The sequence below is a fragment of the Macadamia integrifolia genome, unplaced genomic scaffold, assembly GCF_013358625.1.
Source record: "Macadamia integrifolia cultivar HAES 741 unplaced genomic scaffold, SCU_Mint_v3 scaffold537, whole genome shotgun sequence".
Lineage (NCBI taxonomy): Eukaryota > Viridiplantae > Streptophyta > Magnoliopsida > Proteales > Proteaceae > Macadamia > Macadamia integrifolia.
The window spans coordinates 143550-160362 of NW_024870478.1; the positions used below are offsets into that span (position 1 = coordinate 143550).

The window sequence follows — 16813 nt, forward strand, 5'->3', positions numbered from 1 at the left end:
GTAAAACTAGAAAAAATAAAATAGGACGGACCAAATTAGAACTAATATATGAGTAGCTCAGATACATGATAAATTGTAAGAAAGTCATTTGAGGTGGTAATGACAAGTGCAACAGAGGCCTTTGACTGCTCCAGTACAAAAGGGTGATTTGATTCAGACTGAAGGAGCTAAAAGAGCTAGGGGTTGGCCTAAATGACTCTAGGATAAGTGGTGAGTAAAGACATGCATAGCTTAGGACTACTGGACTAGTAACATTTATGGCTTTGGATAGAGCTGATTGGAGAAAAAGGATCCATGTATACGTCTCGATTTAGTTTGGATAAGGCTGAGTTGCGTTGAATTGAGTTGGTTGTAACATGGTACACTTCAATATGGTATCAGAGCACTAGGCCCATTATGTTAATTAAACATCAGTGTACGGTCGCCCAAAAGAGGGGCCACACATGCCACGTGTATTGCCACCCAAAAGAGGATCAACACATGAGGGGGAGTGTTGGGAATAATCCCACATCGACTATCCCTAGGACCTGAGATGACTGCATATACCAATTATGCCTCGCCACCTAATAGCTTAAACTTTTGGGTTGGACACTTCAATATGACAACCGTAAAAAGAATAATTTGGGAACAAGGGGAAGACTTCTTAGAGGTCCTATAGGAGTTATTTTTGGAAGCCTTTGGGGTAGCTTTAATCCCACCTAGAGGGGGGTAGCAAGAGCAATCTCAGTGATGGGAGATCGACAAGAGAGGGCCAGTGAAGGCATTGGAGAGCCCATTAGGGGAAGAAGTCGTGGCAGGGGCAGCAGTGCCAAAGGGAGACGTGACAGCGCAGACGATGAGGGTAGATGTGGCAGGAGAGACCAACAACCGGGGGGGGGGGGGATGTCGGCAAGGCAGGGGTCTTCCATGGTGGAGGAAGCAAGAGAGGATGAAGTCGTGGCAGGGGCAACAATGCCAGAGGGAGACATGGCTGGGCAGGCAAAGGAAGTACCCGTGGCAGAGGCCTCCAAAGGAAGGAGACGAAGGCAAAGGAGACAGGGTAGGATGACATAGGATGGAGCCATGGTCGTGCATAAAGGCGAAGGAGCAGGGAATGCTTCAGAGGATGTAGACAATCTAGGACCAACCCCACAGATGGAAGGAGTCATGACCAGCACGACAGCGCCAGAGGGAGACATGACAGAGCTAGCGACGGGAGAAGTCGTGGCATGTTGGTGTCGGTTTTTCCTGCAAGGAGGAGCCTCATTAGAAACAAGCAGAGAGGAGATGAGGTGGGGAACGGGCAAGGAAGATGGTTCGGGAGGCTGGTTTAGAGAGAATTGGTCAGGAATCGGGTTAAGAGAGGAAGAATCTGATGGGGTAGGGTCGGGTAAAGAATGATCAAGCAACACTAATGTTACCACAATAGAAGTTAAAAATGCTAAGTTATGCGCATAGAACTTAAAGCACATCAATAAAACAATGTGCACAAAAACCATAGAAAGCTGAAGAGATCGATACCTGTACAATAGGATCTAGAAAAGCAGAGAGCACTGGCTCAAAATCAGGCTTCTTTCCTGAAGCAGGAACCATCATGCTGTTGTAGGTCTCAATAATTTCAAGCAACACAGAGACTCCTTCCCTAACAGCAGTTGGTGGTGAAAGATCAACGGCAACAAGGGGTGGGTACCGTAAAAGCTTGTCTCCTCGAGTCTTCAGGATGACAAAGAAAGTTTTCTGAGCAGCATCTTTGAGTAGCCAAAGGGTATTACATAGAGCTGTATCTCTTCCCAGCAAATCTGAAATCTATGCACAAATATAAACTTTAGTTTAGAAACAGACTTCCTATACAATAGACATAACAGTAATTAAAAAGGCAACAGACATAACTAAGAGGGCACAAGATCAACTCACAGTGTGGCTGTAGAACTCCAGTGTGTTAATTAGTTTATATGAAACAATAAGGCTAGGTTGAGACTGCAAAACTTGTTCAACTCTCACTTTAAAAGGCCGGCAAACACCTTCAAATATTCTATCCAGGACAAATGTCATGTCAGATTCTGTTGTTGCACCATCACTGTCTGTGCTATTTGAGAATCGGCGTGCAGTTGGACCAGTATCAATCACTGCATCTGGATCAAGTAATACTAGGACAAGTTCCCTTTCAGATGCCAAGGCCTATCCAGAAAGCAAACACAGCCATCAGCATTACTAAAATTATGAAACATAGGCTATAACCAAGAATCAAGGGTCCACACCTGATGCAGCCACCCCAACATATCACCTACATATCGCAAGGGGTCATGAGCATGCACCTCAATTGGTCGAGGCAAACCCCCAGGCCCTCCACGTGTAAGGGCACTTATAAACCTTCTAAATAATGCATTATGCCTCATATTTGCCACCTACATGATGAAAACATTGATGATAAGCTACCATAATGTAATGACGAAATTGCAGGTTCAACTTACATCTAGATAATTTTATTTTATTGAAAGAATCACCTCCTCTGCAGAATACTTGAAAAGAACAGGCCTCTCTTTGAGGCACCGGACAGCTGTCTTCAGAAGCTCACTAACTTCAGGATTATCACTGTCACCCAATCTCCTACACTCTGCCTGAACCCATCTGGAACATGAAATCAGCAAAAGGGAAAACATCATTGGAAGAAATCAGTCTGAACCTAAGTTACATGTATACAGGTCCGAATGATCAAATCAAATACGAATACAAGTTACAGATTTATGGGCTTTGGGAGTACACTGCATTTCCTTCAATTTTAAAATCTTAGCATGTATAATATTATTAAATGCAAAAAACATGTCATTTTGTATAAACATTTCTTCTTTTGTACTTTTCGAGTGATTTGAGAATACCTACTTTGCAGCACCAGCCGCAAGGCAAGAGAGACAATACAGCATGAGAATATAGCATTAGACAAAGAAACTACATAACAGGGTATGGACAGTATGGTCATTCTAGAAATTGAGCACACAGATTTTCCACCATGGTTCTCGTCGTTTCGACTGAAATATCTCCGTTTTGCACAAGGTTTGAGGTCTCGATTTCACCCATGGTTTTTCCCAGGCTCAAGACCAAGATCTGGTGAGATCTCGGTGAAACCTGGTATTTTTTACAAGAAAACTCGAGATGGGTTTCGGTGGCCATGTGGCCAAGTTAGGTCCTAAAACTTGTCGTCCAACCTATTTTAAGTTTTCTAAACACAGTGGAAACATTAGATTTTAAAAAATAAAACCCAAAATGGTACTTTGACTTTGGACCCTAGGTTGGTAGTCTACGTTGTATACAATCTCTACCCTAGACTATTCTACACAATCGTTAGTGCTACTAGAACAAATAATTCAAATTAAACAACTTAAATAAGCATTGAGAATTAAAAGACGTCAAATTATAAACCACTTAATAAATTAGGCATCATACATTGTTGAATCACATATATTAGATTTACCAAGAGTCACATATATTAAACAATAGTACAATACAAGTGGATGACTCACCTTATGCACATCCTAGAGTCCTAGACTCCTAGTATTGAAACAATTGTGGGCTGGATCATAACCACTATATTGTTTCCGATGGCAAATCAAGCTTTTCAACGGTTGAATCTCAAAAGCTGGGTAAGATTTTGATGTTGTTGAGCAACAAATCCTCTTGCCCAAGATTCTTTGGGTAAGATTTGGCCAAAAAAGGGTGCAATAGGAGATGCGGGTAGTTTTCTTCACAAACAGGCCAAACAAGTGGAGATAAACGAGATTTTTCCTTAGGGATCTCCGTCGCCATATATGGCTAAAATTAGAAACTAAATAATATCTAATCTTCAAGCTAAATCCCCATCAATACCCAAGTTGTGGGCTTGGAAGCAGCCTTGGTCGACCTCAGCCACTGTGGTGGTGGTCGGCCTTCTTTCCCCTTCTGGTAGAAGTCTTCAATTCTGCATCACCGAGATACCGAAATCTCGATTGATATATTGTATTATTTTTGCATCTCGCTTGTCATTTCGTCTTGAGATCTGTCGAAACGAGATATTTCCGAGATCTCAGTGAGATCTTGTACTATGGTTTCGCACATGAGACGAAACCATGGGTCAAAATGGTATCGTCTCAGGTTTTGATGGGTTTCAACAGGGTTCGATAAGGTTGCAGACAAAAGCTTGGTTTCGACCGAGACCTGGTTTAACCACATGTATAAAAAGACAAATATTGAACAAAAACTGTCTATTTTGACAGTGACTTTCGAGGTTTTACTGGTTTCGACAAAGGGCAGGAATTTTTTTCAAAAACTTGATTCTTTTGCCCAAAATACTTCATTGATCACCTCTTTCTTGCATTTTCATACGAATTCAACCCTTCAAGACAGTGGCTTTGCTGATTGGAGTTTCAAGGTAATGCCTTTTTCCCACAAATCCAGTTTTTTGAAAGAATATTCTAATAGGCATGATAGATTTGCTTCCGTTTTTTATAGGGAAAAGTTCTATCACTCCCCTGAAATTACACCATATTTACTCAAAATCCCTTGTCAAAAGTTCCACCTCTAATTCCCCCAAAACGGTTAACTCTTAAGTCTTACCTCTTCTTCTCCCCTGATATTTGAAAAGGCCAAATTACCCCACACATTAACCTATTAACCGGTTCTCATCACCTGTGAGCTTACGATGCATTTTTTTTTTTACTATTTCTTATTTTATTATTCTTATCATTTATCCTCCTCCTTTTTTTGGATGAATTAATATATTAAAAACATGAGAGAAGAATATACAGCCCCGAGGGGAGAGCAGGGGAAAGGCTAGAGAGCCCATACTTGCAGCCTAACGGGAGGAGGGGGAAGGCAATAGGGAAATGGGCAGACCCTAGGCAACAACAGTGAACCTGTTCCTTGGGGTGTCCTTTTTTTAATCCTCCTCAACCTCTCATTCCTCTCCCTAAGCCCCCTCCTATTTTGATCATGCCCCCACCCCACCTTTGCATGCCTTGCTACAACCCTGCTACCACCCCCACCCAACCTACAAATCCAACCCCATCGCACCCTGTAAATTCTGCCCCCGCCCCGCCCCGCCTCGCCCGCAACCCTACCCATAAGAATGACATAGCCCAAAACCCGAATAAGAATCCCCCCTAATGTTGGATTGAAAGAGTCAGATTTTAGTTCCCATTTTGCACATAAAGAGATTATGGCATTGAATCACTGAACCACAAATAAAGGAAGACCTAATGCACATTATTTGTTACCAAATCCCTACCACACTTGCTCCTCAATATACGTAGGGCATGATTATGGTTGTATACAAATGTGGTCACTTGTCTTTCCCTCTCGACCATGCTTTGTACATGGATTTCTTCCCCATATCATTCAGTGGGTTGCATAGGGGGTCTAAAATAGGTGGTACCTACAGTTGTTCATCAATCTCTCCCCAGCCTTCTTGAAGTTGTGGTCATTGTCCGTCCCCACTTGGACAATGTTTCCTACCTCCATCTCATGTACTACCTCCTTTAGCAACTTACAAATATACTTTACAGCCTTCCTCTCCTGGGTTGCATTGACTAATTTAAGGAACATGGCCTACCATCACAACAGACCATATAGTTGGTGGACTGTTTAGAAGGTCCAGTCCAACCATCAAACATCACAATCACACCATAATCTGGCCACAACTGCTTCAAGCCCCCATGTATTCCTGGAGCTCTTCTCTTTGACAGGGTGATAAATCATGAGCTCATATGAAGTGGGCCCCTTCACTCCTAGGTTGGCCTCCTTACAGTGTCTAACATGTTCTGGTAGTATTGTCCCCCAGTGGCATTCGTTGGGGTACTATGATAAAAGAACCACTTGGACACGGTGTCACACACTTTACCCCACCAGTCAGACCACATGAGCATCAACCTCCTCTGCTTGGTATCTTGTTACCTGAAGATGACAAGATCCTGCTAAGATCCTCATCTATTACGAGTCATAACACTGTGTGACTCTGTAGGGAATTTTTGTCTACATCTACTTCTTCCTCACCCTATCTCTACCTTGTGCATAACCACTACCGCTGGCCTCTAGTGCAACTCATCCAGAGGAACCAACACCACCCCTGGACTGTTCCGTATTATTCGCAATTTTTATTTTAAAAAATGCAATTTATTATAAATTCTGACTCCGTGAAGTCGTAGATCAGCTGACAGTGTCGAACAAATAAAAAAAATTTGAAGGCCAACCAATATATTGACCATATTATTTTTCCAAAAAGTAGATTCAAGAGAGACACATAAGGAGATTTTTGTAGATTCTTTGGTACTGATACCAAAGAGGGTGTTCTCACATGCTGGGGAGGAACACCAATTGAGCACAGGGATCTCCCAGTCAGAATTAAGAGTAGACATTGGACTGAAGGGGAGTCCAATGTGTGCCCTTTGATCAGATTTTCAAAGGGGAGAGATTCTTTTCTGAAAGTGAAAGGCAGTTCACGTCAACCCTTTGCAATTACCATCAAGGGGGAGAGATGCATGAGCAACAAAGTTGATTTGATGAGATGTTGCTCATTGTGTGTGTTGACAAAAATTCCAAAGGGGGAGAATATTATACACACAGTGCATATGGTGTTGTCATTGTTGTCAGCACAGTACAGTGAATCAACAGAGCAGTACAGATGGCAGGGTGACATGGCAGCGGTCACAGAAGATCTGACAGGGTTCAAATAGAATTGGTAGTAGCAAACAGTTATTTAGCAGCGTAAACAGTGCATCATAGTGTCAGTAAGTACGGTCAGAGGTGATCGTAGGCAGCTTCTAGACATGTGGCAGCATGTCAAGGTTGTGGCAGATGTCTAGTGAGGGTACAGCATGATGTAATAGTGCTGGAAATGTGTACTGATGTGGCATAGTATCATAGGTGATGGGACAGTTATCACAATGGTCTTGCAGCCCTGGCAGTATGGAAGAGCTACAAAGGTACAGGTAGCAGAGGCAGATTGGGCATCAGTGTCTACGGACTGAGATGGGCAACATAGATGTTACACAGGTGGTCTGGAAGTGGTCAGTGAATGATTCAGCAGTGCAACTTGATCACATAGCTGCTGCCTGCTGGGAAGTGATCCAAAGGCTTGAGGACATATCTGGCAGCAGGTGGCAGTCCAATATGACCCATTATATGGTATATCAGAATGACAAGTATCTTGGAAGTTCTGACGAAGACAGATTCATTTTGGGTCCGGACACAGACAGAGGCAATTTAGTCATTTTACCTGTCCTGGCATTGTGGTCAGACTTCTGGGTGTATGAAACAATGTAACATATTATTTTCCGGTGTTTGGCAATGTTCATGTGCATCAAGTGCATCAGGTAAGGGCAATGTGTGGTGGAACCATTGATTTCATAGGTTTCCAAACAGGACACTGCTTTGTTGGCATTTTTGGAGGGTCTATCGGCTGGGATGGGTTTCAGTCTATGGATAGTGTCGTAGTTTATCAAGTCTTCTTCAAAACGCAATTGCGCAATTCTGAGTTTGGACAGCGAGGTTATAACGATTCCCGTTTTGTCACCTGAAAATGGACATTTTGGACACTGAAATGTTTTTGGCTTCCCTGAGATAAACAGTAAGGAATTCGATGATGTGGACAAAGCCGAGTTTCTTGGGCGATGAATTGGTTCCGATCATCGATTTTGGTGAATTACGTGGGGTCCACATATGATTCCCCATCCTTCACTTGATGGGACCCACCCTTCTTCATGAATCCGTTGCAGATCAACTCGAATTTTCGATGTTTTCTCTGCGTGCAAGCCAAACACATCGATCATCCCGTACGAAATGTTAATATGTAATCACTCTCTCTCTCTCTCTCTCTCTAGTCTCTCTCTGCGCGTCTCTGGTTTCCTTGCTTTATTTATCTAGGTACAGATCTTCTTCTTCTCCCTTACTCCGCAATTTCTCTTTCACTTACAAACTCTCTCTCTCTCTCTGTGAGTCTTAGTCGCTCTATTTGTGTTAAACACAGATTCAGAACAGGTCTCAACTCTTTGCATGGATGGATTCTTCAAACGCTCAACGACAGATAAGGAGAGAGCTCCAATCAACACAAATTCTTTTCCTAATCGCTCACTTTCCTCTTTTTCTCTTTCAGTTTTCATCTTCTTGGGCATCCTCCACCTTTTTCGATCTCAATTTTTTAAAACGATAATGAATGGGAGAACTATACCTCTTTAATGGCTTTTGGGTTGAACTGAAAAGCCATGATCCTGTGTTCTCTTTGCTTCTCTGCGTGTGAATAAAGGGAAGATCATAAATTTTGATTCACCTTTTGTTGGTTTTTAAGAAGTTGGCATTTATATTGGTAGTACTCATGTCACGAACAAATGGCTGCAAATGACACTCAAATCGGAGCTAAAACGAAGTTATGGCCAAGTTACCTTTTCAGGTGTTCTGGTTAGCATAAGCACTGTTTAACAATAAATTGTCATACACTGAAGCAAAAGTAGACTCAGTCAACATAATCTGAGCCATTAAAGGAGAATCGTAACCATTGGATCCTGATCGAGCAGCTTCTAAGTCGAGAGCGCGGGTGTATGGCACGTGTAGAAAGATCAAGCGGGGCACCTAATTGGTGTGGCATACTACAACAACAACAACAAAGCTTAGCCTTATCCCAACTAAATGGGGTCAGCTAAGTTGGTGTGGCATACTAAGTTCGCTAATCGCTACACCATCAATACACGAAACAGAACATTCGGATCTAAGGGATCACAGAACATCAAAACTTCAGATGCAGATCGGATGGTCCAGATGAATCCATACACTGATGAGTCAATGCACGCTCGAACTGTGTTAACTCACCCTTTCGGAGGATGCACTTCTGTGTTCCACACGTACACTGAGATCAAGCTATACACTCTTGAAGATTCTAAGGTCTGGTTTCACATTAGCTGTACACCGAAAGAACCTATTACGTGATACACCATACAACAATAACAACATCCAAAACCTTATCCCAACCTACTACATGATACACCATATCATCTCTATAATTCAGTGTTTCACGCGCACGCATACACCATCAGAAAGATTCTTTTCCTTTGTTTCTGGATGGTCCAAATTGAAATGATCATTAACTTAGGCTACACACCTCCAATTGAGGTGATTCAAATTGGGTTTTCTACCATTCGACGAAATCTATATTCCTGGACTGAAAAAAATGCAAAGAGTTGCAAAGGGCGCTGGAAATTCGAGTTGAAGCTCTTTGAAGGCCTAGGCTTTGAAAGTTGAAATATTTACCCTCTTGCATTTGATCTCTAGTCTCCATTAGAGGCTTGTGGAGCTGTTGGAAGCGAAGGCAGCAACCTCCAGTTGTGGTAGCCAAGAGACGGAAAGGGAAGAAGCGAAAAAAAGGACGACAAAGAAAAAAAGAAACAAGCAACAAAAAGGGGGGAAATGCTTGTGCTTGCATTGATCTCATCCACCTAGCTTTGCTTGCGCATTTGAGTTCCATTAAAGCCTTAAAGAGTTGATTGAAGTTTTTTAATGGTGAGTTATTGAAGACAAGCAAGGAAAGTGAAGGAAAGAAAAAGAAAGTGAGGGAAAGTGAAGGAAGATGAAAAGGTTCATGTGAAGTGCTCCCCAAAGTGCCAGTGCATACTTGAACAATCAAGTTCTCCACACTAAGGAGAAGTTGAAACTTCTAGTTAGCAGTGGAAGATCTCAGATTGCTTCCGGGATTCTCAAACACATCTCCAAGTATCTAAAACAAGGGTTGTAAGCACCTTCTACCCCTGTATTTATTTTATATATTGCTTGGATACATGTATGTATGCTACGTATAGGAAGTTGACATTGTAGATCTATACTAGCTTGTTGAAAATTGTAGGGCAACATTATAAGCCGGTTGAAAATGATCTTTGCATTTTGGTATCTAGTTCCAACTGGACATGGGGACATGTGTTCCTTGGTAGTCATTAATTACCTACACATTGCTGTGAATGCAGCCTCCTAGTTTTATGCTGGGTAAACCTGACAGTGGGTACTGTCTATTGTAATTGGCACCAAGTGCCCTCTCAGTTCTATGTTGGGAAAACTGGGTGTGGAGCAACACTGGGAAAACTGGGTGTGGGTGCTCCCAACTGTAAAGTAGTTAAAAGTAGTGTATTAACTAAATACGAAGCCTTTACAAATTACAGGACCTACTCCATGGACGTAGGGATTTTGCCGAACCTCATAATAACCCTTGTTGTGGGTGTGCATACCTAGAAGTACCTATGATAAGAGGTTGGGTGTGTACATGAATGTGCATATGTGTCAGTGGTTCGCCAACAGAGATTGCTACGTCAACGTGTGTGTGTCGCATAGAGTCCCAGCTAGATTGCCACATCAGGTGTACGGATAGAAAAAGGAAAAGTATTTGGTACATTGATTCCCAACCCCCCCCACCCCCACCCCCACCCCCCTTGTCAGCCAAGACTCAATAGAGATTTCAACCAAAATTTTGTAATCCTATAGAGTATAACTTAGTTTCATTTCGACCTTCATCAAAAACCAAAACAAGTCATAGAAATTTCGGTATTTTGACAGAAATTTCAAACATTGGACCAAGAACCCTCTATATTGGTCCATGCCCAAGCTATAATGGTAGTGAAGTCACCCTCCACAATGACGTGGGAAACCCATCTGACAATGCAAACTGTAACCCATCCAGAGAGATAGAAGCTCTGCCCTGATGAAATTCCCCATCCCAATGGGACCACCTTCAATACCATTCCTATGGTGGATGATCTGATCAGGTCACCAACACCTGAAGGGCACAGGATGACAGTGATATTATGAGCTGGTTGACAATTATAAGATGAGATCAATTCCCGTCACATGGTTCATATACGCATTTATGATAAAGAAGCATCAGTGCAACAATTTATGTAACCAAGTAGTCATAGCCATATTTAAGTATGATAGTTTGATATTGATCTTTGTGAATCGATAATGAAGACCATCTATTATGTTGGACAACTCTATCTCGACAGACAACAGCACACGTGGATTTCATAGTTCAGACATGGCTAATGTGTCCTCTGTAACTTTTCGGGAATTAAACTCATATAGGCATTCAGAGTTTAAGAAGTAATGATGCATTCATGTTGATGATCAGAATATTCAACACAACCAGATCAAGATACCAACAAAAAGGGCCTGAACAGATTTACATGCTGGAGAAACTCTACCTGCAAAGACGCTCATAGGCTCCCTCTTGGTATACAGCCATCATATCCATCAGTTCCAAACCTGCACGCTGCGAAGGAATGCTAGGGTGAGCATCACATATATATAAACAACTGTTTGCAATTATAGATTGGTTTGTATTTATAAGCACATTTTTTAAATAAAACAAATGGAAGGTACATTCCAGGCATGCAATCCAAACTCATGAGTGAACTATTGTTCTATTAAAATCAAATAATAAGATTTAAAAAAGAGGCTTGCCTTCCCCATGATTGGGCAATATCAGCAACAGGGAATAAAAATCATTATCTGGAGAAAAAGTAAATAACAACCAAATAGCGCAAGACACCTTTTCTCACTTGTTAATCACCACCTATGGTCTAATCCATCCAAATAATAAAAATAAATGTTTATAGAACAATTTAAAAAAAGGTTTTTTGTTGTCGACATTTTGTATCAAAGGTGTAAAACCCCTATTAGTAAAGATTGGGAACCCAATATAGGAATTTTTTTTCCCTACACTATGTGTTTAAAAAAATAGTGAATCAAACATACTGACGAATCTAATCCAGTGAATTGGTTTACAGCCACAATAATTGGCAAAAATTGTACATTCCTTAATTGTGGTACCGCTGAAAATCTTTTTTTTTTCTTTTGATGAATAAATAATTCATTACCAAAGAGAATGATATACAAGAGAGGGAAGAGAGGGAAGAGAGGGAAGAGAGGGGGAGTCACAAGGGTGGCAAAACACAACGGCTGCAAGGAGCCAAGCTCAAAAAAAGGGCTACATCAAATGGGGGGTGGATGATGCCAAGGGTATCGGCACCAAAAGGCAATGATATGCCTATTCCTAGCAAAGTCTCTGACGGGCGGTGGCGAAGGCAACCGACTTTGGTGCTAACATCAAAGTAGATGGCATTCCAAAGCTTATCATAGGAACCAGAGTTGGAAGTCCATCTACAAAGATTGCATGAGAAGAAAAGATGATCAATGTCTTCAATGCCATTCCAACAGAGACAGCATGAGGGGGAGACATGGATATGTCGATGGATAAGGAAATCTTGGGTTGGGAGGCAGTTTGAGATGGCTCGCCAGGCCATGAAGATGTGGCGCGGGATGTGACCCTTAAACCAGATTGAATTGCGCTAAGGCACAAGAGGAGCTTTGAGTCTGATGAACTCCCAGGCAGCAACCGTGGTGAAGAGACTGGACTAGGAGGGGAGCCAGAGAATCTTGTCATCTCTACCCCGATGCCCATGAGGAATGAGGGCAAGGGAGGACCACAAGTCGACAAGGGGAGGGGGGCAGGGGGGACCAACCAGAATCAGAGAGAATGTCGCACATCTTGGCCAACACCAAGACTAAAGGAGTAAATGGCTCTGGGGGAGATGAGGGATAGGAGAACACCTGAAGTGTGCCAGGAATCTAACCAGACGGAGGTAGACAACCCATTGCCAATAGAGAAGGAGATGGCTCCAATGGCAAGGGTTCTAGTGATGTTGCGCCAAATGCAAGAGGCATCCAGAGAGGGGGAGACAGACTAGAGGGAATCTCTTCTGAGGGGATGGAAGTAGACCCAGGAGACCCAGATGCTATTTTGTTTGGAGACAATTTTCCAGATGAGCTTGAGGATGCCACCATGGAAATATCAGAGATTTCCTAAAGCCAAGACCTCCCTTAGATTTGAGAGTGCAGACCTTGGACCAACTAATGGTGTGCAGAAATCTAGAAGATTCAGCACCTTTCCAGAGGAAGGAGCAAAGGATGGAGTCAATAGCCTTAAAAGTGCTAGAGGGGAGAGCAAAGATGCCAAACCAGTAAAGGTACATGGACTGTAAGACTGATTTGATGAGGACCAGCTTGCCCGCATACGAGAGAAGCTTACCCTTCCAGAGCTGAAGCTTTCTCCTGAGGAGATCAAGAAGGGGGGAGCAATGGAGAGCTGTGAGCCTGGTGGAGATGAGGGGAGACCAAGGTACTTGATAGGAAGGGAGCCGATGGAGAAACCAGTGAGGGCAATGAGAAGATCTATATACTCATCAGAGACACCTGAGAGAAAGAGGCAAGATTTGAGGAGGTTGATTCGGAGACCTGAGAGGTTTTCGAAAAGGTGGAGGGAAGCCATGATGTTGGAGATGGGAGGGGCCAGCTTTGGAGAAAATCATGAGGTCATCAACAAAGGCTTAATGGGTGAGCAAAAGGCTTTTGCACTTGGGGATGGGAAGATAAGGTGCAGGTCAGTTGAAGATTGAATGGATCTGGAGAGGATTACTAGAGAAAACGAGAAAACGAAGGGGGGAAGAGGGCAACCTTGTCTGATGCCAACGGAAGCGGGAAAGTAGCCAGCGGAGCTTCCATTGACAAGGTTAGAGAAGCGGGGATAGGAGATACAAGAATGGATCCAATGGACAAATGAGGGGGGAAAGGACATTTGGAGCAAGACAGTGGAGATAAAATCCCAGCGGATGGAGTCAAAAGACTTGTGGATATCAATTTTGAGCAAAGCAACAAAAGAATGGGATTTTCGATCAAAGCCTCTGACGATCTCATAACAGATAATGATATTGTCAGTGATGCTTATACCAGCTATGAATGTCAATTGAATGGGATTGACAAGAGTCAATAACCAATTTGATGCAATTGGCAAGGATTTTTGCAATGAATTTTTAGAGGAGGTTGCAAAGAGAGATGGGACAGAAATCAGACATAACTTGAGCACCCTCCATCTTGGGGATGAGACAGAGAAAACTGTGGTTGACTCTATTGATTTGCGATGGATTGAGGAAGAAGCTTCTGATAGCTCAGATGAGATCATCCCAGATAATATGCCAACAGGCCGAAAAGAAACCCATGCAGATGCTGAAGCCGTCCGGACCCGGGGCTTTGTTGACTTTGTGAGAGAGGATGGCAGCAATCATCTCATCATCAAAGGGGGTGGATTGGAGGGAGTGACGAAGGTGGTTGGGAACAACTTTGTTCAAGAGGCTGTCGGGCAGAGGGGGAGAGGGAGTGGAGAGGGGTTGAAGAGGCTTATGAAGGAGACAACTTCAGATTTGATGTCAGAAGGGGCGGACAACTCGATGCCAAAGGCTGAAAAAAGTGGATAGAGTCAGCATTGTTTCTGGCCGCGATAGATTGGTGAAAGTAAGCAGAGTTATTATCTCCAAGCTCGAGCCATTTAATTCTAGATTTCTGGTGCAATAAGCTTTCTTCTTGGGCTAGGAACTCAGATAACTCAGAGGAAACAAGCTTTTCCTCATCAGCCAGGAGGCTATTGTGGAGATTAGCTTGGAGGCTAGACTGGATGAGGTCCAGCTTGCTCTAGCAGGAGAGAACACGATTAGGCAATGGAATTCCAATCCTTGTGAGCGGCTTTGACATTCTTGAGTTTTTTGGCAAAGGCAATGAGGGGGGGGGGAGGATAGGGATGTTCCAGGCTACCTGGACAAAAGTCAGAAAATCAGGACACTATGACCACATGTCAAAGAATTTGGAAGGCTTTGGGCCAAAGGAGGGAATGGGTTGAACAAAAAGGGATATGTGGGAGTGGTCAGAAATGCCTGGGAGATCGAAGCTGGCATTGGAGGAAGGGAAGGAATCGAGCCAAGATTCGTTGACAAGGATTCTGTCCAGCTTGCAAGCAATCATGTCGTTGTCGCTTCTGCGGTTATGCCAAGTGAATTTGGCTCCTTACCATCTGAGGTCATTCATGCCAAGATCATCAATGCAGCTATTAAAGTCATAGACATGCTTGGGATCAATTGGCAAGCCGCCTTTTTTCTAATTTGAGTCGTGATGACATTGAAGTTGCCACCAACGGCCCAGGGAAGCTAGCTGATCAAATGGGCATAAGACCTGAGGTCAAACCAGAGGGAGTCTGTCAAGGGCGCTGTTGACGCCATAGATGACAGAGAAGTAAGGAGGCAGATTTGAGGGAAAGGTGAATTAGTTGGGAGGTGGTGGCAATGGGATTGATGTTGATAAAGTTGGCATTTTAGAGGACCCAGATGCGACCGAGGGGGGAGTGGTCATAATTGGAGAAGAAAGACCAAGAGGGAGTTATCGAAGCAGCAACGTGGAGGCATTGGCCTCGAGAACTCTGGTCTTAAGGAAAAAGCAAAGCACAACATTAGAGGACCTGATGCTGCAGCGGATAGCAGACTGCTTGGCAGAGGAGTTGAGCCCTCTGACATTCCAGATTATCCAAGGAATCATTTGAAACAGGAGAGATTGGCTGACAAGAGCTCCGAGGAGCTAGGGTAGGGAGGGAGTGGGACTTTTCAGGCCTTTAGTGATATTCCTTAAGGGGAGAGGCCAGAGGAATTCTTGGGGTTGTGGCCTTCTCAATTCCTTTACGGTGAGAAGAGGATCGGAGGGATTTGACTATTTTTTAAGGGCCAGCTATGGTGGCAGCCCGAAAAGGAGATTGCTTAGTTGTGCTAATTGGGGTAGGAGGGGCCTACCCAGATCAAGAGTTTGTCAGGGAAGACGTAGCAAGCACGGGAAAATGAAGGGAGCATAAGGTAGGTCTTGTGAGGGTACCATCGGAGGTAGGAGTTGTCTCTAGTTGAAGGTCAAAGAGTTGACTTGCAGAAGCAGCAATAGGTTCGCGGTGGTGCTTCGCAAGTGGCAGAGGTATGCTCATTTGTCCTTGTAAAGAGGCCAAGAAGTTGACTAGTAGCAATAGCATCTTCAGAGGGAGGATGGTTGTTATGGAATGGCACAGTGGGGCTTTCAGATGGATGAGTAGCAACAGAGGGGCTAGAGAGACTGGTAGCGATTGATGAGGCGGAACAAGAGGTCGAATTGAAGCCGAAGCCTTCCAAGGTGTGGTTCAGACCAGAGGCCGGATCTGGCAAGAGTCAGAAGGAGCAGCAACAGGGGCCAAAGAGACTGGCAGCGATCGATGAGGCGGAACAAGAGGTCGAATTGAAGCTAACGCCTGCCAAGGAATGATTCAAACTGGAGGCCAAAGCCTAGCAAGAGTCAGAGGTGGGGGCAGCGCTTGGCGGAAGGCCAAGAGAGGCAGAGGGCGCAGCAGAGATGTTGACCATAGCAGGAGAAGAGCCCTACACAGTAAAGGCCATGGGAGGAGTCAGTGATGTCGAGGGCGCCTTCCGAGGCGAGATAGCTAGAGACGAAAGGGCCTGTCAAGGCAAAGCGAGCAACCACAGGAGGTGGCAAACTAAGAAGGAAGGCAAGGAAGGACGAGCCATGGGTGCCAGGAGAGGAAGAAGAACCCAACGCGAGGTGTCGGGTCATGGCCGAAAGGAGGATAGATGGGTCAAATGAAAGTTACGGTCAAAAGAGGTATGCGGGTCAATTGAGGCTTGCGAGTTGAGGAGGATGGGCGAAAGACGGTCAGGAGGAACCGCAAAGGGGTGGATAGAGAGGTTGTTCAGAGAAAGAGGGGTAAAAGAAGGCGGGCAAAAAAGAGGGGTCAAAATAGGAGTGGGCCAGGATGGGAAGAGCCCGAAGAAGGGACAGGAAGGGGGAAAAAGATGAGGGAGAATGGCCATGATGTTGACCATAGCGGGGAGAAGGTTATACGGTTTCTTCGAAAATGATGTACCCGAAAACCTACTCTCGTTAAATAATAGGAAAAAAAAAAACCAAAAAAGCAATTATTTCT

The 16813-nt window shown here is 43.8% G+C and overlaps 1 protein-coding gene across 1 annotated transcript in view; it reads right to left on the minus strand.

Moving 5' to 3' along the window:
• LOC122069131 (conserved oligomeric Golgi complex subunit 6) overlaps positions 1-16813 on the minus strand; it is a 48611-nt gene that overhangs the window by 15639 nt on the left and 16159 nt on the right. The window contains exons 5-9 of the mRNA XM_042633063.1: positions 11181-11248; positions 2484-2607; positions 2238-2384; positions 1894-2157; positions 1501-1785 (exon numbers count right to left, since the gene is read on the minus strand). Coding sequence (XP_042488997.1) covers positions 1501-1785; positions 1894-2157; positions 2238-2384; positions 2484-2607; positions 11181-11248 — 888 coding nt within the window. The remainder of the gene's footprint in view (positions 1-1500; positions 1786-1893; positions 2158-2237; positions 2385-2483; positions 2608-11180; positions 11249-16813) is intronic.